We start from the raw sequence: 24,384 nt of genomic DNA on the forward strand, positions 1-24,384 counted from the left end.
TCAAGACTCTATATGTCTCTAAAGAACAGAGGGAGTCCAGGGTAAGGGGGCCCTCTGGGAAGAGAGGAGGCTGTGAGAGAGGAGGGTACGCAGGAGGTGTCAGCTCCAGCAGTCATGTTTTCTCTCTTAAACCGGGTATCACAGTTGCTTGTTATATGAGTCTTTCTGTATTTCTCTCTCTCAAATATTTCATAATAAGTTAAAGAAATGAGAAGTATATTTATAAAGACTTCAAAGAAATGACCGCTATTCCTTTATTCATGGCATGCTTGTTTCTTCATCTTGTCACCACAGATTATGCAGGATTATGAACTAGCTAAGGCTTTTAATCTTTTAGATATCCACTGTGATTATCTTTTGGTCACAACACTACTCATTAATATCTTAACAGAAGAAAGAAAAGGACAAGAAGCCAACAAATCTGTCGATAAATGGAATTAGATGACAAAGCTCTGGAGGCCAGGGGCTCAGACTGAGGCTTCTATAACCTTCCTTAGAAAACTGTACAGTGCTATGCAAGTAATATGCATTTAAATATTTGCTCAATAACTTTTTATTAACAAAGTTTATCAGTGATGAAAAAAAAAAAAAAAAAACCCACCCTAAACCAACAGTTTGATCTGAGCAGGGTTAAAAGTAGAGTTCTGGCTTGTAAGTAATCCCCATTTTCTTACCAATCAGCCAGAACTGGTCCGAGACCACTGAGTACGGTACCCTGGGCTTAAAGCACTGCCGCTACAGGAGAGAGTACTTCTGGCTTAACTTCCTTGGCTAGCATATTCGCATTGAAAGGCTGCGGTTTAATTGATTCAACCTGAATACCACTCTTTGGCGACCTGCCTGCCCTCCAGCTGAAGGCGATGTTTGAACTATCCAATTCCCTTTCTTGCTCTGAGCTTGATTAAGAGACTGCCAGGCTGCAGCCTTTGAAGGTAAATAACAAATAAGTTATTAAAAGGCATTTTTTTACTTTGATTGTAGTAATCATTTTATAATGTATACATATACCAAAATATCACGTTGCATACCTTAAATATATACAATTTTTTGTCAGAAATAATTGTTTTAATAATAAAATAGACATTTCTCACAGGATTATAGCATCAACCATAGAAAACATAGCAGTGCAAATTTTACCTTTTATAGAGGTAGATATATCCCATTTTAAAATAAAACAAGCACAGTGAGGGTGGACAAGAAACCACAAAACTAAGTATAATCATCTCCTGTCATGGTAAACGATTCCCAGGAGTGAAGACACTCAGTGCGGGCCCTGGCACAGGAATGACGCCTGGCCGCCCTCGGGTCCAGCTCTCTGACTGCACACTGAAGTAGGCCGAGGCACACAGAAACCGCGGTGTGCTGTTGTTCAATGACTCGTCATCAGTTCACGGCACCACCAGCAAGAAGAGCCCACACCTCCACTTTTTGGCTTGGTCCCTTTACTACACCATGCTGGCCTTCAAATGCCAGTTTTCCAGTTTCGTGTGCAGACATAAACACAACCAAAAGCTCTGAAGAAAAGGCCATCTCTGCGATCCCTCTAAGGCTCACCAACCCTCCCCACTCCTAAAGGGCTTCCACACAACGGACGTTTTCAATGTACTGTTTGATTAGCTCAGTAACCAAGTCAAACATGTTCCGTATTTAAAAACAGATCTTCAGTTGCAGCTGGAGTAAGATGATTCAGTTGAGCAGAACAGATGCGGAGAATGTAACGCTACTGCAGATCACTCAGAAAGGAACAAAATCCTAATTCACAGCGGTTGAAGGGAAAACAAACCCACAGTTCATACTTTTACATATGCTTAGTGCCCCACTGAAATAAAAGCTATTTCCAAGGGAAATGCAAAAGACGGTAAGCCTTTGACAAAACATAACTTAGGATCTCAAAGTAGATATTTGGATTGACTGCCTCATTTAAGTTTTTTCACTTGTCACTATAAATGGAACTCAATAGAAATAAAAAAAAAAAGAAAGAAGTTAGAAACCGATAGCCCATCATATTCAAAATTTTTAAAGTTCTAAAAGCAAAGTGAAAAGAACTGTAAATCTTGCTGTAACAGTTGCAAATTATTAGTAAGTACTTCAAATAAACATCCAGTAAAGAAAGAAAGGACTGCGTAACCACAATGTGTATGGGTCAAACACACGCAGTTTTTAAGGTCCTTCACTTGACTGATTTCCAAAGCTTCAAAGAAAAAGCATTTTACTCTAACTGAAAATTATCAAACTTCTTCCATTCATTGAAGTGGAAAGGTCATTTGTTTTTAAATTTACTAACGTGGAGAGGAAGAAAAAGTTTTAAGAATGCAGATTCTCAAAATAATAGGACAGTTATTACTATCATATTAACAAGTATATGACTAATGAGATAGCTGTAGTGTTTTCTAAATTTAAAAACGGTCATAAGAACTACAAAATACCCACACAACTTATTAAACGATTATGATTATCTACAAGATCACCTGCACCCTCTCATTGTAATCATTTTACATCAGCGTTCCCTTAAACTCATCTCTTCACTGCAGCCTTCCTGCCTTCTAACCCGACACCAGGATCAACCACTCCCCACTTCGCATGAGGACAAACCCCATTCACACTCCAATGGGAGCACCAAGGACACCTTGTGTAAACTTATTCACAAGTCAAGTCCCCCTTAATGCCCGTAAGCTCCTCAGTGGCCAGGACAGGACTTCATCATTTTTCTACACCCAGAGCCTAGCACCCAGATGGTTTTCAACACATACTTACTGAATCAGTAAGTTGCACTTTTATTTTTCACAAGTGCATAAAGCTATACCTCATTTTCAACAGTAAAGTGTTTTGGAATAAACTTAAGTAAAATACTTTAAATGCACCAGTGACTTTTTAAAGGCATAATTCTGTGAATCTTCTAGTATTTATATTTTAAATTACATTAATCACTTTTTTTTGCAGGTAATCTGTTCCTTCAAAACAAGGCACATAAAACATATGGCTTTTTTTAATTCTTCCTAATTCTTTAAGTAATTTTAGGTCCATCCATTTTTTTAAAACTCATCTAAAGTCCCTTTAGAGAAAAAGAACAATTTCTTTTTATTAATTCAGAAGCAGACAATAAAAATGCTTTGTGAGTAATTATCTTCACTGCAACTGACACACTAGTTACTATTCTGCTTTAGTCAAACTTGTTTCCCTTGCACAAACTGGCTCTCAAAGGCGGCTTGAATTCAGATGTAGACTCCTTTCCCCTCACCTTGACCATATCTTTACACTGTTTTTAATTTGCTCCCACGACACGCAAACTGCTTGAAGACTCCCCCTTTTGTATCCTGAGAAGAGGTAGTAAAATGAAATGAAACCATACATTTAGCACAGTAGAGGATCCGAATAACAAGGCTACAGAGACAGATATACAGCATTCTTTCTTTGCAAAAAAGTCTTCACTGATCTCAATAATATCCATTGTCTTTCAGCATGCAAAACGAATGATGATCTTTTTTTTTTTAATTTCTTTCATTGTTCTTAAACATAGATGATGCCGTTGAAGGGGAGCAGAATATGCCATCTCAAACTATACCACTTTGGTACAAGGATTCTTTCGAGCTGAAGGCAACTGAGAAAAAGCACATGCAGGAAGAGCTCTCGGCTCTTCCCCTTTCTGCCAAAAGGTGGGGCATAAACTTCCTTTGGCAAAGGCGACTTCCATTTCCATTCCTACAGTGTTCCCTCTAAAGTACCAGAAAGATTAGAGACAGCACTGAGATGTCTGCATAGCAAACCTTCCCACAATTTCCTAGTGACCTGCCCACAATTTACCAGCCCTAAGGGCCCAAACCTCCTTTTCTTCTGTCTAGTCATGTCTCCACAATTTATCGCTCTTCGTTAATATGATAAACTCCTAAGTCCAGTCTTTTGGTTTTCAGTTCTTTTCTGTGAGGCCTCAGCACATGTAAAAATATTAATATCAATAAAATTTGTATGACTTTTTTCCTGTTGATTTGGCTCTTGTCAGTTTAATTTGCAGGCCCCAGCAGTGAATCAAAGAGGGTAGTTTTTCCTCCTCTAGACTGTAACATAATAGTTACCAAGAGCACAGGCCTCCAAGTATTTGATCAAAAAATTTGCTTTTCTTTCAACAGGTACATGCTCAAGTGGGGATGGGGCCAAGCGAGGAGGAAGCAAGCACGAGGCTGGGGGCTGTGGTGTGGCCGTCGGGGTGGACATCAGTGGGTACCATCAGGGAGAAGAGCACCACTCTGAGCATCCTGACCTGGAGACATCTGTCAGACGTTAATGTGGAGCCTCGGGGCCTGCTGGTGCATGCGGCCAGAGCCAGACAAGCCCCCTGGGGAGGTGTGGGGCAGGACGGGCCGCCCAGGGAGAGAAAGGACCTGGGGACACTAGAGTCAGGGGAGGATGAGTCTGCCAAGGACAGGTGGGGGTCTGCTCTGACTGGGCTGTAGTGAGACCACAAGTTTTATTAAAAACAAATTGTTTATTCAAAAGCAACCATCCAACAACTCAAAATGCAGAGCAAGAAGGATGAGAAACATCTCACTGTCCAAGAGATTGTTTTAATTTTTCACTATGTGAAACTCAAACTTCATTTTTTAGGAAAGGTTAACTGTAACTTCAGTAGACAGAAACACAGAAAGATTCTTCACACAGACTAGTTTCCATTCAGTCAGTCGACTGTTTCTAGCTGTCTCAGTTGGGACAGATGCATTTACAGAACTGGCTGTGCTCGCCTTCTTCGCGAGCAGCTTGCATTTGCATCTTAGTCCATCACCTTACTAACTATGAACTTTAGCAAAAGGACCTAACCTCTCCACACCTATTTCTTTACCCGTAAAATGAGTGTAGTAATACTAATTACTCCTCATGGGGCTGCGGTGAGATGAGACTACGTGAGCTCCTTCACACAGTGCCCGGAGCACAGTAACCATCCAAAAAGATGTTATTGTTATTACCCAATAAAGTGAAACTTTTTACTCAAAGCTGCTAAATGATTAAAAGGATAAGAAAACCAGGAATCTAGTCTTTCTTTTAAAAAGTCTCTGCTGATGTAGAAATGCAGCTATAAACAATCTGTTTCAATAAGATGGTAGATATAATTTACAGTCTACAATGTTTATAATTATTTGCAATGAACTTTCAAATGTATTTTTATGCCAATGAAATATATCACCAATTAACCAGTACAAAATTTCTATTGTAATGCATACAAAAACTATGGTCTTTTTCTGCCCACTTTGAAACATTTCATTGAATAGCCAAGTCATGATGCCCCTCTGAAACAAGGTCAAAATATAAACACAGCCATTTGTCTAACAGTCAGTATGACAAATTATCATGCAACATCTCAATGGAACCTTACAAATCACAAAGCTTTCTTGTGCATTTGCCATGTTGCCTCTTGGTATTGTGCTAACTTTACAGGGCGTGCTTCTTCTGAACATCTATGATGCACCATTCAACAAGCTGGGCAGCTTCACATACTATCCCCTTTAGTCTTCAAAATAACGTGACAATAAGTATTCCATTTAAGGATGAGAATATCAAGTTGACAAGCTGATTTATTCCAGTTGATACGCAGTGTGGCAGAAAACTGGAAATTACACCCTGGTCTCTTGTGCTTTCAACTGTAACAAACTATCCTCTGCAAAAACTCCAAACAAAAAATGTCAAATGAGAAGGCTTCCCCGTAACTTTTTCACTTTGAATATTAACCAGAGAAGATAAGAAGCTTGCGAGAAAAAAATTCAACCTGATATAAAAGAAGTTCCCTACAGAAATACAAATTAAGAATGAGAGCAAAGCAATGTGTAAGGCCCAAAGAGCCGGCATTCGCTGTGCGGCACCTAACTCAGATGAACCACCCGCTTATCTGTGCACAACCACCTCCCAGCTAAGTAATGGCTGGAATTCAGCCGCGTTCCTCCTCTATCTCCTCAGAAGTTTGCTCATTTCTCTACTTTGCAACTTATCTCACCAACAGCTTTTTTTTTTTTAACTGACTTCTTTCTACGCTGCTAACTTGTGTGTTATTTGACAGTGGAGACTATTTTATTAATCTAAAATGCTCGCACCTAGCACACAATCAGGACTTTCCAGGTCTCTCCCCCACCACTTCTTTCTGTGCCTGGAATTCCCACCCAGGGATGCGGCAGAGCAAAGCTGTCTTCCAAATGTCACTTACACTTGTACACACAGCCCTCTAAAATATCAGGCAACACTTGCTTATTTGGGGTTTTTATTGCTACTTCCTACAGAGAAACAGAGGAAACAAAATAAACCTTACAGAATGGCATATGTTCAAAAACTGCAAAAACCACAAGTTTTTATTGACAAGTAAACAAAGTTTTCTCTGTACTGCTGGCTGTTCCAGAATTCCCTCTTTTATAAGGTCTCTGACCTTAATTCATTCGCACCCTTACTGCTGAGGGTGGAGTTCTTGTTTCTTTCTCCTTTAGCTACTTCAGTAAAGAATGCAATTAAGACTCACTACACAGGTAGACCCTGTTAGATCAAAACGTGTCAACCACTAAGGCCATTCAACAACCCCACCCTCAGAAGGACGATGCAGCCACATTTCCACAGAAACACAAATCAGTAGCTCTTGTAGACTGCTCGGCCATTTTGTTAAAAAGGAAAAATCAGGTCATTCTCCCCTTTATCACCACCTCCGAGGGGTCATGATCTTGTAGAGGGGACAATATATACATCAATATATGCTAACATTATGCTACTACTTTATAGGTTAATGTCACATATAAGTGATCCCGACATGGAGATGGGGTGAGATCACAACTGATGAAGAAAAGCTGGGGCTTGAGTTGGAAGAAAGCATACAGAGAAGAGCAGTCCAAAGGCACCTTGTTGAGAATGTACTGGTAATTTGGGTGGAATTGGAGAGGAAGCAGCAGTTGGGCTACAGTGAAACCAATGAAGAAAAAAGTTGGCCAGGGCAGAATTTAGACAGCCGTGAATGCCATGCTTAGGAGTCTTCATTTTTATTCAGTTGTCAATTGAGAACCTCTTTTCCCTAAACACGCCATGCTACTTACTCCATCCAATTGGAAGATTCAAAGCAGTTCATAACAGTTGGTACAGCCTTCTTGAATAACACAAGTAAAGTTACTGTGTATCACAAAGCTAATAAACACAAACACTCCAATTTCAGCATTCCACTGTAACTGTCTGTCCATGTTTTTCCTAGTATGAATACCTTGAGAGTGGGGATCTCATCTCAACCAACACAACCACACCACCTAGCAAATCATCTTTGGAAAACGGACGCTGAAGCTAGACTGCCTTGGACTGAATCCCAGCTTACCCACTAAATACTAAGTTTGTTAGGAACGCTATCCTCTCTCCTTTTTCCTTCATATCCAATCACAAAGCCCTACCAGCCACCTCTAAAATAGACCTGGGATCCTTTCTATTCTCTTCACATCCACTCTTTCCACTATTCTGACCATCACCTCCCCCCTGGATTACTACAATAGCTCCCAAACAGGCCTTTTTTCAGAGCTCCACGCAAATGTCACCTGCTCAAGGAGCCTTCTCCAAACCCCCACCCTCCACTCACTAGGCCAACAACCTCACAGAGCACAGTACTTTTTATTTTTTCTTGTTATTGTTTGTGTCCCACCAGAATGTGAGCTCCATGAAGGCAGGGACCTTGTCCATGTGTTTTTCACTACGTCCCTCAGTGTCCGGCACAGGATCTGGAGCATGGTGCACACTCCAATATTGAATGAATGAATGAAGGGTCGGTTCTAGGGATTTCTTACTGAGAAGTTACTACTTAGTTTTGGATTGTATTAATATCAACCTCTGTTTAAGAAATTATAATAAACTGAGAAAATATTACAGGAAAAAATAACTTCCAATCCCATTTAAGAAGAGTCAACTCTCAGTTTATTCAGCTCCACAAAATTAGACAAATTTACAAAAGAGGGAAGGTAAATTATGTATAAAGATTCTTATTTTCCTTTGCTTTCCATCACAACGACACAGAGGTGTCCCCAGAGGTTATGGGTATACTTAGTGCTACTATAAAACCCATCTAAGAAGTTAATTTGATGGAGATGGAGTCTTCCCACAATTCACACATTTATTTAAAAGCTCTTGGAAGAAATCAAAAGTTACACACCCAACTGGTTGCATACCTGGGAAAGGTGAGTGTAGGTAGAAAGAACTTTCTCAAAATATTTTGGCAGTGTTTGAATACTTTATTGCATTGATTTAAAATAAAAAAACAATACATTAAAAAAAAATCTCAAACAAATGCAACCTAAAATAACTGGTATGCTCACAGTCCAGGATTTATATTTACGGAAAGCGTAAAAACAATTTTACACTTCTCTAAGATTTTCTAAGTCTATTCCCTAGCCAGACTTGGGTTGTGTTAGACTGGAATCATATTTGAACGGCAAATGTTAATCTCTGCTATCAAAGGCTTGTATCATCCTGCTTAAACAAGGAAATGCAGAGGCAGGCCTAGATGTGGCCGACTCGGAACTGACAGTTCTAAACTGAGGGAAGTAACTGAAGGTCTCTTAAGATCTTCACATGGATGACAAACAAGCAGAGAAAAAGAAAATTAAGGATACAAACAACAATTTATGTTCTGAGGAACTGGATATAAGGAATAACCAGGAATCAAGCTCTTTTGTCAAAGTGGGAAATAAAAGAAGTCACCATTGTTATTTTGTATGAGACTTCAAACAACTAGATAAGGTAAGAGGCCCTTCTACTTTTGTTTGTTTTACAAATTTAATCTACAAATCCAATCTCTCCAAAGAAAGTAACCAGACAAAAGACTAGCCACACATTTAAGCCCAGGCAAAGCAGGCTAGAACTGTATCTACGGTAGGGCTTCTACAGGAACAAATGTATTCATTTCCTCCCCCAGCTTTCACTAACACTCAGCAAGAACGCAGGACAAAGTTGTACTTCTTGTCCAAACAGTAACATTGATCTGTTTCGAGACCAGGTCTCCTATTTTTAAAAGCGCGCTTTTGAGTTCAAACACTGCCACCTTCTTACACCAAATGCCCAAAACCGTCAAACGCGGGCCCGACTTCAATGTTCACCTGCACCCACGTCGCTAAGCACCAGAACAGACGGTAACACATGATGGGGAGAAGGGGCGGCTGATCCCACTCGGAGCCTCAGAACAACGTTACTACAGCTTCCTAGTGACCTACGGGACCTGCAGGAAGCCTGAGGCCAAACCCTTAAGTCAGACCATGAAACTTCCCCCGCGGGGGAAGGATGGGGTGATGGCACGTGGTCCTGGGGCCGGCTCTGCCAGGGAGGGCGGAATGACCCTAAAGTCTCCGGGGGGGGGGGGGGGGGGGAGCGGCTACTGGAGAGTTCCAAGCCGGGAGATGCCCCGGAGCCCTCGCGGGTACTCAGGTGGAGAGAGGGTGCGGCAGGTGCGGCGGTCGGGCCTCACCTGCACCCCGGTGTAATTCTCGAAGAAGAAGAGCACCATGCTCTGGTAGATGCAGTAGAGCCGGTCGTCCACCGCCTGGTAGAAGCGGGAGGGCAGGAAGGCGGAGAGCAGGCGCCAGGCCCCCCAGGCCAGCACGTAGGTGGGCGCCGAGCCCAGCAGCACCGCGGCGGGCAGCACGCAGCGCATCGAGTACATGTGGAGCACCAGGGACAGCAGCATCTTGCCGGCCCGGCGCGCGGCCCGTTCAGCCGGCTCCTCCCCGGCTGCCGCCTCGCCGCCGCCGCGCTGCCCTCCGCCGGCAGCCAATCACCGCGCCGCACCGCGCCCGCCGCCGCCGCCCCCTCACCGCCCCGGGCCGCCGGCCGCACCTGAGACGCCCAGCCCGCGCCCGCTCCGGCCTCCGCTCCCCGCCGCATGGGCCGCGCCGCCGCCGGGGGTGGGCGGACGGGCGAGTGCGGGCCCGGCGCGCTGCTCGCGGCCGCGGCACAACGGGACGCCGCGGCCCTCCGCTGCTCGGCGGCTCAGGAGCGCTTAGACCCCATGACCCTCGGCCGTCACCCTACGCCCCTGTCGGGGGCGGGCTCCGCGGCAACAAAACGCCTCTTGATTGGTCTCCCGTTACCATAGTTTCCCCCAGGGGGCGGGGCTCCGCGGCAACAACATGCCTTCTGATTGGTCGAGCCCGCTGACGGTTGAAGCACAACTGCCGCCCGGCTACGCGGGAGGCCCGGTGCTGCCCACTGCGCGTGCTCCAGGGGTCGGCCTCGCTGCGGACACGCGCAGGGAGGTGTGACCTGCCGAGCTGGGTGAAGGTGGGTGCCAGCCGGAGGAGGGGCCGCGGCGTTCAGCTGCCCTCTCGGTCGGACTGTGGACGTGGGTTGTTTCGAGGGAACGCCCACCTCTGCCTGCACGCCGCGTGCGCCCCAGGTTGCACCCCTCCTCTCGAGTGGTCCCCGTACGTGGATGCGTGGGCGACGCGCTACCCCGCGGATGTCTGCAGACCTGCCACCCCCGGTTAAGAGGACCATGCACTCAACAAATATTTGTGAGGCCTACTGTGGGAAGGCCACAAGACAGCTGGAGCAGTTATGATGAGTGTGATGAGCGCCGTTAAAGGCCCGCCCCGGCTTATCTACCTAAGGCCAGGCCTGGCAGCGCGGCTACCATCCATCTCGAGGTGGCTCCCACACTTGCCGGCTGGCTTCTTCCCGTTCTCCCAGCAGATACCCGGGACGCCCTTCCTCCCCATCACTCGCCACTGGGGTAGCTGTGAATTAGGCCCCTTCTTTCTCCCATCACAGTGATGATGCTGATGACGTTTGCGCACAGCTGGACGGCCTTTTGCAAGGTTCTTTCCACACTGTTTGTTTTATCAGACCTTTTCAAATTCCCTCTTGCTTCGCTTCCCCCGGGCCTGGCTCTGTGACTTGTTTCTGGTTTTGTATAAGGAGCATTTTTTTTGTGCAGTACTTTGCATGTATATGTAGAATGCATAAAGTACTGACATACTTTTGTGACCCTCACAAAAGTCTAGGAAGGCAGGGCAGCTGTTTTATTGATGTGCAAACAGACTCCGAGGCCTTCTGGATCCTTCTGCTGCCCTTTGACTACAGTAAAAGTGTTTTAATGTGTAATGCTTTCCAGGGATAGTCGCACTTTAAAAGCGTGTCAAACGCTTTAAGTGAAAAAAAAATTAATTTTTTTAATGGAAGCTTGTGGGGTAGCTTTATGCAGACAGGTGGTTTAGCAGAGAATGCTAATCAGGGCTAGGATGGTGGCTGCTTTCTTTGTGTCAATGATTGACATCATGTAACATGATTGGTAGTTAGTGACCTTACAGAAAAAAGCTAGGTGAATAGAGATCTCTGAAGGAGCAAATATTTGCACAGGTGTCTTGCCAACAGGAAGCATTACACAGTAGAAGGATTTTCCCCCTCAGGGGAATTTATTGCTCTGTACCAGATTTCGTTTGGGAGGGGAAAAAGTCATGGGTGTGGATAATGTGCACAACCAATGCTGCTTAAGCTTCTTTTAATTAATTCAGACCGGACATCCCTACAATTAGACAAATGTATGAAGAGATAAAGCGCGTTCACCGTTCATATTACCATCTGTATGGATGAAGTCAGTAAATGCATGTGATATGTGTGAATATGTTACTTCCTGTAAATTACTCCCAATAACCAAGTTTTAAAGTTTTGTGCAATGTATTGGCATGGAGACTCGGAACTTAAGTCTCTCCTATCCCCTATTTATGTCCAAACCCAGCCGCTCCCTGCTTGCTTATTCCCTGTGCTCTTCACTCTCCCCTGTTCCTACTGGAAGTCAGAGATTCCCCCTCCCTTTCTGTCGCTGACCCACTTAAACTGTAATGAGCCTTCACTCGCTGCCTCTACTTCCTTACCTTGTAGTTTTTCTAGCCCTGTGCAAGCTGACTTCCTTTTACATCACTCTACTGAAATGGTTCTTTTTAAAGGGCACAACCAACCTCCCAGCCTGTGTACACTGGCACTAGGATCTGACAGTGAAAAGAATGGCTCTGTGTATGCCCTCCTGGTGCTTATTTTAGCAAGGAGTTACATGTGGGGTGAGTCTTATGTAAAGGGGAAATTCATGGTACTGTAGGAACGTATGTTAAGGAGATCTCATTTAGTCAAGACAAGAAAGCTCCTCAAGTAGAGTGACATTTAAGATGAAGCTTGAGGGTGGAGTTAGCCAGGCTGGAGCTAGACATGGGAAGGCAGCAGAAGAGCCTTCCAGGTGAGAACAGCTGATCTGAAGGACCGAGGCTAAGAGCACACAGTGGACTCACGGCGTTGAAAGACCTGCAGGGAGCACTATAGTGGACCACGCTTTTTTTTTAGATCCCCTAAAGCAATGCTATGTATTTCCCTCACACGTTTTTCAGTTAATACTGATAATTATTTTTATCATGTTTAGTTACAAAAGAAGTAAGTTCTGATGAGTTGTAAATGACCTTTTAAAATAAAGTGGTTTCAGAAATCTTTTAAATAGACCCCATGGGTTATAAATACCATTGTGGTTTAATACTTAGTTGCACTGTCGATGCAAATAATCAATAACCAATCTATAGATAAGAAATATGAGTGGTATTTATTGAGCCAACACTGAGGACTATCCCGAGAGTGTTCTCTCCACCAGGGAAGAAAGCACTCTGAGAAGCGTGGTTTACCGCATGGTTACACACCGTTTCAGAACAAAGAACATACATCAAGCATGACAGGAATGCAAATTTTTTCCCCAAAATCACGAGGATATATTTTGCTGCAGCTCAGCACAAACAGCAGATCAACTTGGCCTTGGATCTCTGGGAAGAAAAGCTTATCTTCAAAGAAGTGCTGGTACTGGCGTCAGAAAGGGAGACATTCATCCCTGTCTTTAAAGAGCGCGTTCTCTGCTTTGGGAAGATGTTTGAAGCTGATGTACAGTGCATGTTTGGTGGGCCATAAGTCAGGATGCTCTGGGAAAAACAAGTTTTAGGCCGAATCAAGGTTAAACCAGAATGGCTTCCCCATATACCTCAATATGTGAAAACTTATTATTTTCATCACCACCATCATCCATTTTAAAAATACTTAAGATTTGTACCAATGAGAATTTTACATTGATCCTTTCTTTTTCTCCTTGAAAACATATTTTCATTACACTTCCACCACAGAATTTTATCCTAATGCAATATGTTTTATGCTTCCAAGTCTTTTATTGATCAGACTGTGTCATCATGCTTCTAAGAGTTAAAATTTCTTCTAGGTTGAGCAGCTGTTAGCAATATACAGTTTAATCAATGCGTATCATGACATCTGATAATTGTAAAGAAAAGTAAAGTTTTATTGGAAATGCCTGTCTTAATGATGCTTTAATTAAAAGAACTTGTCACATTATCCTCAGAATCCTCAAGGTTATTATCCTCTTCACCTCAATACAGTACAATGTAGTAAGATTTTGGGTGGGCCAAGTGGGTGGGGGTCATTGTGAAATGAAAGGTGGGTCTGGACCCCAGGAATCTTCTCAGGCAGATCAGTTTTAGGAATTTGAGCATCTGAAAATCGAGTCCCTTAAAACTCCTCACGGGGCCGGCCCAGTGGCGCAGCGGTTAAGTGCGCACGTTCTGCTTCTCGGCGGCCCAGGGTTCGCCGGTTCAGATCCCGGGTATGGACATGGCACCACTTGGCATGCCATGCTGTGGTAGGTGTCCCACATATAAAGTGGAGGAAGATGGGCACGGATGTTAGCTCAGGGCCAGGCTTCCTCAGCAAAAAAAAGAGGAGGACGGGCAGTAGTTAGCTCAGGGCTAATCTTCCTTAAAAAAAGAAATTTTAAAAATAAAAAAATTTTTAAAAACTCCTCACGACCACATCCTTACATATTCTCAGGGATACCCAGGGCCCAGTTGGAAGATTATTAGTCAAAATAAGCGGGGTGAGGGAGACGAAAGAGGTTGAGTCAGGAAAGGAAAGATTGGCCAGACTCAGGTGACAGTGGGGTCTTAGGAGACGTGTGAAGGGTTGTAGATTATCCCAAAAGTTCCTGGGAGCTACTGAACGGTTTTAAGGAGGGAAGTGACATGTTTAAATTTGATTTTTTCAAAAACGTTGTTCCAGGCAGTGTGGAGGGCGGACTGGAAGCGGTTTGAAGACGGCGAGAGGCCCAGCTGGGCACCATGATGGCTTACACTTCGATAGTGACCGTGCGTGGAGAGCAAGAAGTGAATTCCTCATGTTTGGCCTTTTTGGAGAGAACTTTGGCAGTCTCGACTACAAATGGACAAATACCCTCAGAATCAATAAATCTACTTGAATGTCGTGGTTCATTAACATCAGACTGGTTACATGAATACACAAGGATGACTCATGAAATGCTATGCAGCAGTTAAAAAGAAAGAAGTAGAGCCAAATGTATTGTCATAGAAAGATTTCCAAGACATTAGGTGGAAAAAGCAAGTTGCTGGATAATACGTACACTTTTACCCCATTTCTGTAAAAACTAAATAAAACAATACATTTCTATATGTAAATGTATAGAAACTACTGATGACAGTGATTTTTCTCTGGGGAGGGGAAGTAAGATCAGAGGAAGGTCAAGTGGACTTTTATTGTTTCCAGTTTTTACAAAGAAGTATTGATTCAACAAATATGTATCCAGTGCCTGTCATGTGTCCCACCCACATCTAGCCGGGTGTCAGAGATAAAGATAGAGCATGGATAAAGGCCCTGAGGTCGTGACTCTTGTGGTCTGGGATGAAAGAGTGGGATTTACTCATTTGATAGGCAAATACAAATGAAGAAAGAAGAAAAAGAAGCAAAGAGGTAACCTTTTGCAAGAGATAGCTAAGAGGTGTGAGCCAGAGGAGTTCATTGACTGCAGGTGATAAATGAGGACACAGGAGGAATGAAGAACACCTTCAAGTTTCAGGCCTGAGTAACCAGGTGGCATTTGGTTTCATCTCCTGATGGGATGGAAACAGGTTCTGTGGGGCATGGAACTCATTCAGCTGGTGGAGTGGGGAGCCCTTTAAGAGAAAATTCAAGTTTACAAATACAAAATTAGATTTGAACATGGATATTTATTTAGAATGAGAAGAAAAATCACACACACAAAAAATGAGTTTTTACAAGCTGACATACCAGAAAAATCCAGAAAAAGAACAATATTTTATTATGAAACTGTATCATATCTGTAACAAAGTATACCTTTCTTTTGATTATGAAAACCATTGTGTATTTTCTACATAGAGAATAAAGTAGTCATCTTTCCTCTAGCATTATAAATGGAAATTTGGTTTTCATCATTGATTGTTAGGATGCTTAAAATATTCAGCCTCACACTATGACCTTAATATAGATTCAGTAACAATCTAACTAGGTTTTTTGAGAGGGGAGGCACCAGGAGTGAAGCAGGAGGGCAGAGTAGAGTGGAGTCTTGACAAATGCATTCAAAAATTCATGTAGGAAAACAACTCAAAAATTTTTGAAAAGGAGCAATATTGAGTGTGGCAGGTAGACTGATGGCCGTTCAAAGACGTCCACACAATTTCTGGATCCTATGAATATGTTAACTTACATGGCAAAGAAGAATTTAGGGCACAGATGGAATTAGGATTGCCAATCTGGTGACCCTAAGGAGATAATCCTGGGCTATCCAAGAGGGCCCAATGTCATCACAACGGTCCTTAAAAGTGGAAGAGGAAGGCAGAAAAGGAGCTCAGAGTGATGCATTGTGGGGTGGACTCACCTCATATTTGCTGGCTTGAAAGATGGAGGAAAGGGGCCAGGGGCCAAGGAAGGAGGGCAGCCTCCTGGAGCTGGAAAAGACAACGCTACAGATTGTCCCCCAGTGCCCCAGGAGTGCAGCCCTGCTTGGCACCTTTAGTCCAGTGAAACCCATTTCAGATTTCTGACCTTCAGAACTGTAAGATAAATTTATATTATTTAGGGGCCAGCCTGCTGGCATAGTGGTTAAGTTCACGCACTCTGCTTGGGTGGCCTGGGGTTCACAGGTTCAGATCCTGGGTGCAGACCTACACACCACTCACGAAGCCATGCTGTGGCGGCGTCCCACTTACAAAAAAATAGAGCAAGATTGGCACAGATGTTAGCTCAGCAACAATCTTCCTCACCAAAAAAATTTATATTATTTAAGCTACTAAACCTGTGGTAATTTTTATAGCAGCAGGAGGAAGCTAACACACGGAGTGAGAGATTTTTCCAGTAAGTACCAAAACAAACTGTGGAGCTACAGTGGTAGGATGTTACTAGTGAGGAAATAGATGGCTCAGTGGAGCAAAATGAAGGGTCCAGAAACCCAGGCACTGCGTATGTGGATTTTGTCTTGCTTTATGAAAGTGGCATTTAAAATCCGAGGGAAAAGAATGAACTACTCAAAAAGTGATGTTAGTACATCTGTACATGTATTACAGGAAAATGCTATAAACAAACATTACAACATACACCAAAATAAAACCCAGATGGGATTTAAACATAAATATTAATTAAAAAATACGAGAAAAAATACCAGCTAATAGTTTGATAATCTTCAGGTGAAGAGGTTCCTTGGGCTAATACCAGGGTAAATAATCATCATGAAGTATTGATTCTCAAGAATCTCGGGATGTCCACAGAGCAATGTGACAGAGCAGAATTGAATAAACTTAATTGTGTTATGCCAAAAACTACAGAATAATCACCCTGAATACCATGCGGTCTTGTGGGTCTCTGAAGGCCTTGGGGAACATCCCGTTGAAGCTATGTGAACTCGAGTGTGGAGCGTAATTAAAGAGGCCTGTAACCTCATCAGTTGAAGCTACGTGAACTCGAGTGTGGAGTGTAATTAAAGAGGCCTGTAACCTCATCAGTTGTGCTGTAAATTGACCATCCTAAGTGGTAACAGAAGGTGCTGATCAGGACGGAGGACGCTTAGACGCAAAGGAAAACTTTCTGTGTGAAAGAATGGAAAGACCTTGAAAAAGAATACCTTCTATTCACTGACAGCTTAAAATTGTAAGCCAGTACTCTCCCTCTATTTGGTCAGCTCCCGCTCAAGATTTTTTTTTTTATTTGTAAAACGAAAGCAAGAAGGCATTCTTGTTCTAAATTATTTAAACACCGCTCTGTTCCGAATATTGAATGAACTGTGGAAATCTCCTGTAATTACTACTATTCCAAATCTGACTTTCTCACCTAGAGGTTACAGTCGTAATAAAGAACTTTCCAGTTATTCTCCTGTGCCTCTCTTAGTGGATGTTTGCGCATCCATTGCCCTGTTCCCCTGTCGGCATCGCTGAGATTGTCCCTCAGACCAGGCGTGCACTCCTCCCCAACATAGCTCATGAGCTTTTGGGGAGCGTTGACTCAAGTCCGCCCTGGTGGGGTGGGTCATGATCAGTGTAAACACCAAGTGGACTTCGTTGTTGTTTTTGTTTTGTGTGGACTTTGAACTCCTATAGTTCCCACAAGACCCTTCCGGGTGGTCCAAGGGCAAGATATTTTCATAATGACACTGAAACATCATTTGCCTCTTTCACCGTGTTGAATTTGCAGTGAGGATGGTGGGGAACCCTGTGGCCACCTTAGCGCTCGTCAAGGCAGTGATCCTAAAGTGTCCTGGTGACCACATGTTCTTGATTACCACATACTCAAGGCAAAGACACACTTGTTTCACTTAAGAATATCCTTGGTGAAGCAAAAAGCTCGACCCATGAGTACACATCCCTTTAACATCCCGTGTCTGTAAACGGGAAGCGTGCGTGAAGCATGTACGGCGCCGAAGTCCAATAGTTCGGGGGCGGGAGGGGAGGGGAGGGGGCGGGGAGACCTGTGAGTTGCGAGCTGGACCAGCTGCTTTGTTCACGGAATTTCATTTTTACTTGAAAGAATGAGTAACAAATAAACTGTGGTTATTCCGGCAGATATTTTCTCAAAAATGAACAAAATGATTCTGTCGCTTCAAGGAAAACAACTGATGGTATTGCTGATAATAAAATTCTGGTTTTCAAGTGAAAATTAGAATTCTGAAAAACTTATGTGCCCCCATGAGCTTGACACATTCCCAATTCTTAGATTTTTTTGATGAATTTCGTGGTGATATTAACTCGTGATTTTTCAATATTGTGTGTCAACATTTAGAAAATCTGCATAACTCAGTGAACCAATATTTTATAAATCATCGGCTCGGTGTCTGAAAACCATGCATGGGTAAATGATTCAGAGTGCAGGATAGACCAATGGATTTTAATGTAACAGGGTTCAAAAATCTTATTGGTTCTATTTTAAACTCCACATTGCTAATAACCTTAAAGAAATTACAGTTACTGAGTTCTAATATAAAATGAAAGAATATTCACATTGTCTGAAAAAGCTATTAAAATACTCCCCTTTTTCTAGTCGCATTTGATTGGGGCTAGAATTTCTTCATCTGCCTCAACCAAAAAGCAACATAGCAACAGATTGATTATGGATAATCTAGCTGTATTCGGTTAAGCCAGCCATTAAAGAGATTTGCAAAAACATTGCAAAAGTGCCATTCTTACAGAAATTTTATTTTTGAAAATAGTTGTTTTTCATAAAGACATGATGTTAACATGTAATCGGCTTTTTACGTTATTTTTAAGGGAATTACTAAACACGTTCTTAATTTCTGGTTTTGATTTCCAATACAGTAAATATCAATAGGTGTGACTCAGAAAGAAGCTCTTTATGTAAAGGGTTCCTGAGCCCCTGGTCTAGGACAGCATAGCCCCACCTCTGTAGCCACAAGATGTTGTTCAGGAGTGAGCCCCCTTACTGCTTCTGAGACTCAAGCAGAGACGATCAGGGGATTCTGGAAAAGAAGCTTGTTCACTCTGCTGCGGGAGCTACCACAAGACCTGCTCCTCCCTTTCCTAGTTGGCAGCTTCATTGGGGTGAAACTGGGAAGTGCACAGCCACTTTGCCATGACACGGGAAGTCAGGTAGGATGAAGCTGATGCCCAGAAGCCAAAGCAGAGAAACAGAAAGACAGGAAGCCTTTGCACTCCTCCGGCTGTTGAATCAAACCAGTTGCGCAACCCACCCTGTCTCTCGACCCTCTAGTTAGATGAGCAAACAAAGGTCTTATGAAAGCACAGCTGAGGTGGGTTTTTCTCTTACCTATCATCCACCCAGTCATCCAAGCTAGAAACCTGGAGCTTATTCCATGTGTCTCTGGTCCTCACCTACTGATATCCATTTGGGCACTAGGTCATTCACTCACTCAGTTATTGAGTGCTTAGCATGTGGCAGGCCCTGTTCTAGGATCTGGTAATACAACTGTGACCCGGGCAGGTAAGGTCCCGTCTTAGTGTCACTTCTATGTCAGTAGTAAGAAATGGATAATAAATAAAAATATGTCAATTAGTTATAAGGCAAGCAGTGAATTAAAACAGGGTGATGTGACACTGTTATGAAATGGCCTCTTCAAATCCTAAGGTTGGAAATGCCTCTCTAAAGGGAGGGGGTGGCATTTAAGTCACAATCCGAATGATGAGAAGACCTAAGATGAGAGCATTTCAGGCTGAGGAAAGAGCGAGTGCAAAGGTCCTGAGGCAGAAAAGAAGGAGCTCAGTCAGTGGCAGTTTTAATCAACCAGTGGCTAAAAACCTCATAGTCCTTCTTGACTCTTCTCTTTTCCCTCCTATATCTAATCCCACAATAGGCAATATTGGCTTCACCATGAAAATACAACCAGAATCCATCCCCTCTCTCCACCTCACAGTGACCACCGTCATCCAAGGCACCGTCCTCTCATCCTCTTATTATAGCTGCAGTAGCCTGCTACACAGGCTCCCTCTTTCCACCATCACCCCTCCCCAGCCCCATCCCCTTCACTGTATCTTCTACGCAGCAGCTGTTGTTAGGTGAACTATGTCCCCCTCAAAATTCAGATGGCGACATCCTGATCCCAGTGTTTCAGCGTGTGACCTTATTTGGAGATGAGTCTTTACAGAGGTAATCCAGTTAAAACGAGGTCCTTGGAGTGGCCCTAATTCAATATGACTGGTGTCCCTGTGAGAAGGAGAAATAGGGAGACACAGATATGCAAAGAGAGAAGATGACGTGAAGGGACACAGGAAGAAGATGGTCATCTACAGGCCAAGGAGACAGGCCTTGAAACAGATCCTTCCCCTGAAACAGCCCTGAGAAGGACCCAACCCTGCCGACACCCTGAGGTCAGATCCCCAGCCCCCAGAACTGCGAGACCACAAACTTCTGTCGGCGAAGCCCCCAGTCTGTGTTGCTGTGTCCCAGCCGCCAAGGTGGTCCTTGCATTGCTTCTCTGCTCCAGATACTCCCGTGTCAGAGTACAATCAAAGTTAACTCCTGCCTGTGGCCACCAGGCCCTGCGACCGCCCTCCAACAGGTACACCGGTTCTGCCTCGGCCCCTGAGCTTCAGCTGCACAGCGACCCATCAGGACTAAGCCCCTCAACGTGACTTTGTTCTTCGTCCCGGGAAACTCTTGCCAGCATGAGACAGCTGTAAACCAGTGAGTAACTTGGTGCTTTTCTTCAGGAATCTCTCAAAATTCCGTCGATGCCGACACGAGGCTGCTCAGCCAGCCCCTTCTCGGCACAGAAGCCGCTCTCTGGGTGAACCGCCCTCTAGGGACGGGAGACCCCCACAACGGGTGCTGAGTGAAGAACTGATTGGGCCTCCGACGGGCTCTGGAACCCTCGCCCAGCCGTGTCCACCAGGCGTGAACTTTTATATCACAAATTTCACTCAATCGCAATTAGCTCCCCACATTGAAAGACCTACTTAACACTACTCAAACCCAGGCCCCCAAACCCTGTAAATGACCTCTCTTGACTTCTCCCTTCTGGGACTCTTCCAAAACTCTATCTGGATGAGCTTCCTTCCTGCAGTAAGTCAGTAACTGGCTCTGCTTGATCCCTAAGTTACTCTGGCGGTCATTGTGAAGCGTCAACCCTCCTGACCTCTTGCTGTCTTTTCCGTGCATTGTGTAGGACAGGCCTTCCCTGTATCTGGAATGTTCTTCCCCCCTGTATGGACATGCTTGCCTCCTTACTTCTTTCCTAGTCGCTGTCAAATGTTATCAAAGAGACTGTCCCTTAACCATCCTGAATGACATGTGAGCCCCCTTTGTGTTATTACTTGCTAACCTCGTAACAGATGCTGCTAGTTTTCTCTGATAGTTACACTTCCCTTTTCAATAATTAGATCCCTAATTTTTAGCTAGGCACATGGCTACCCAAAATAAAGACTGCTTCCCAGCTTTTCTTGTGCCTAAATGGTTTGACTAGCCAATGAAATGAAAAAGGAAGTGGGGTACAGGGTGTTGTGTACCCTTCTCTTTCATACTGGGTAAAATCATACATAATGGCTGGAGCTCCAGCAGCCATGTTGGCGGGCACACATGGCAGAACAGTCATATGAAACAAACCTGATCTCATCCTCTGAAAACCCTTCAAGGATTCCTCTTTTCTAAGGATAAAATCACACTCTTCGTGGACTCCAAGGCCTCTGACACCATGTAACATCATACCAGCATTGGACTTACTACCTCCAGACTTCTTGAAAGCAAAAAAAGAAAAACACAAAAACTTGTTTATTTTAGGACTTTATTTGCAGCCATGCCTGATCCTAATATAATCCCCCTTATACTGCTTTATATTATATTACATTTATTTCTATGTGACATATATATTAATTGCCTGTCTCCCCCTCACTAGAATGTAGGCTCCTTGACAGGAGAAACTTTGTTTTGGTTTTGCTATATTTTTACAGCCTGGACCAATGCCTGACAAAAAATAAAAGGTCAATAAAAAGTTGTTGAATGAATTAAAGAGGAAATTTTCACTCCAGGAAGATGAGCCATGTTTTTTTCCTAGGATATATTGAATACCCCTGACACACTGCCACTCTGTAGATACATATGGGGAGCTTTCCTCATCCACGTCCCCTTCTTTGGCAGAGCTCCCCAGAGGCACTGCTAAGTGAGATCTATAGAATCAGGTTTGTACAAAGAAATCCCTCTCTCCAGCCCCTGATGTTGGATCTAGGGTAAGGAGGTCAGCCACCATGAGAGACAGAGCTGATGCACAAACAGAGCGAAACAGAACAAAGCACTGAAGAATAGAACTCATGTTGAATTGCAGTCATAAATGTCATGGAAACCCCAAATGGCACACATGTTGATGCTTTGGGTGAGCAGGAACAAATGGTCTTGCAGAGAGAGAAAAATGCAGCACACATACAACCCACGTACCCCAAAAGACAGGGAGAGAGAAGGAAGGAATAGCTGCCCCCGTCTTTCCTATGATTTCCAGCTCACTTCCACCATATGGCTTCAATAAAAGTTCCTTGATTCTTCAGTGATAAACTCCCCTTTACCTAATCCACTTTGAGTGAGTTTTCATTCTTTGTTTCCACACAATCCTGGCTGAGAAATCCTTGCGCCTCTTTGGGGTATGTGCTCTTTAGGACAACTCTGAAGCTCTCCCTCGTCTGGTCCAGACCTTCCTTCCTGACGCCATGTCCCATTGCTTGCCTTCTTCTAACCTAAGCTTCATTCACACAAGCTCCCTTTCGCTCTCTAAAACAGCCATGCTGTTTGATGCTTGAGCATTTTTGTAAGCGCTATCGTTTCTGCTGGAATGTTCTTCCTCTCTCATTCATCCACTGGGACCTAGCTCAAGTTTTCTTCCTGCTAAAAGCCTCCCTGGACCTTGTACACCCCCCGTCCCCCAACCCCCCTTCACCAGAGAGTAGAAAACTGCCCTGTCCTTCAACGGCCCCTTGAGCATGCCTCTATGATAGGTCTTGCCAGAGGTTATTGCAATTCGTTGAAATGCCTGTGGGTGTTTCTCTTGCCAGAGAATGTGCTTTGAAGCCATCTCTTCCTCCTCTTTGTAGCCTCAGCCCAGACCATGGTCCTCCACAAGTCAGATGCTCAGTCCTTCACTCCACATTTCTAAGGCTGTCTGTGATCAGCCTACCTCAAATGCCTCGGCCACGCCCAGCCACTCCAGTTCCCCAGGTGTCCTTGAGCGAGTCTGTTTCCATCTATGGGTTTGGCTAATCCACTCTTTGCTAGTGGCCCCCAAATCTACATATTACTTCTCCTGAGCTGCAGAATTTTTTTTTTTTTTTTTTTTTTTTTTTTTTTTTTAGTCTGCATTCTTGACTTCTGAGCTGGGAAATTCTACAAGAATTTTAAATGTTCTTATCAGAAAGTATCTCCACGACCACCACCCTGTTCTTGACCCTGAAGCCTCTTAGTTTGGTACTAAAAGATTCTGAGTTGCCCTCCAATCTTCCCTCAGCTACATCCATGAACACCCGACCCTCTATATTATTCAACTGGCTACTGGGTTCCTTTATTCCAATTTCTTTTTAAAGAAATGCCTTTTGACTTATCCTGTCTTCTCCACTATGGTATCATAGACTTCGCTGAGCCCATCACCTTCTCTCCCCTGCATTTCTGTGCTGGCATCCTGGCTCCAAGCTCTCCCACAGTGCTGCTGGTGCCACCTTTCGGAAACAAACCTGATCTCACCCTCTGAAAACGCTTCAATGACTCCTGTTTTCTAAGGGTAGAATCACACTCTTCATGGCCTCCAAGCCCTCTCTCAATCCGGCCCAGCTTTCTCTGCAGCTGTGCCAGGCACCGTTTAAGTGGAGCAGTCACTGGCTCAACACCGAAGCACAGGACCTGACCCACATCCGCCTTTCATCCCGTCCTGCAGGCAGCAGCCCTTCCCGCTGACAGTGGCACCCTGCCACCTGTTTCTCCTGGCCTCTTGATTCAGACAGGACTAGTGCTTCTGGCTTAACCCTTCAGCTGCGACTCTTCCTTTCTAATTTTCTCTCTCCATGAAATATTTAAACTTGCCATATGGTGATAACTTGTTTTGGTTAGTTGTGTATATTTCACTTTTTTTTTTTTTTACAAATAAACTATGTGGTGACTTACAATCATGCATGCAGAATAGCAGAATAAAACAAGTAATAAAATGAGAAAAGAAAGCCAAGAATAGATGGGTACCATGAGGCCAGATGACGGCCGTGCCATGCAGACCTCTTCGTGATGAGGCCACAGCTTTATCCTGAAGTAGAGTTCCAGCTTTCAGAGGCCAGTGTACATAAAAGTTGCTCAAGAGAAGTACAAGTAATCTTTGCATTTAACACCAGAGAATAATTTAATATTAAAAGCATAATAATTAACATAAGCAACAATTGCCTTTTATATACATAACTTAAGGTTACCACGCACAGCATGGGATGCTGATGGAGTCGAAGGCTCTTTAATGGTCTAAATCCAGGTATGACTGGGCATCCGCGTGGGCTAAACTGTGGCTTACACGTTGATAAAGTAGACGACCATTTTTCTTACCCTATACCCTGAAAGAGGAGAAGACGCACACACAGAAGCAGCTGT

At 43.8% G+C, this 24,384-nt stretch overlaps 1 protein-coding gene across 3 annotated transcripts in view; it reads right to left on the reverse strand.

Moving 5' to 3' along the window:
* The window catches only part of AGPAT5 (1-acylglycerol-3-phosphate O-acyltransferase 5), a 51,262-nt gene extending 41,247 nt beyond the window's left edge, over nt 1-10,015 (reverse strand). Inside the window, exon 1 of one of the 3 annotated variants that reach the window (XM_046648647.1) lies at nt 9,820-10,015. In XM_046648647.1, coding sequence (XP_046504603.1) covers nt 9,820-9,867 — 48 coding nt within the window. In that variant the 5' untranslated portion in view covers nt 9,868-10,015. Of the gene's footprint in view, nt 1-9,451 lie in introns of all 3 variants that reach the window. The other 2 variants (XM_046648646.1, XM_046648645.1) reach the window with 2 other exon arrangements.
* Between the last annotated feature and the right edge of the window lie 14,369 nt (nt 10,016-24,384).

The sequence above is a fragment of the Equus quagga genome, chromosome 22 (genome assembly GCF_021613505.1).
Source record: "Equus quagga isolate Etosha38 chromosome 22, UCLA_HA_Equagga_1.0, whole genome shotgun sequence".
NCBI classification, from domain to species: domain Eukaryota; kingdom Metazoa; phylum Chordata; class Mammalia; order Perissodactyla; family Equidae; genus Equus; species Equus quagga.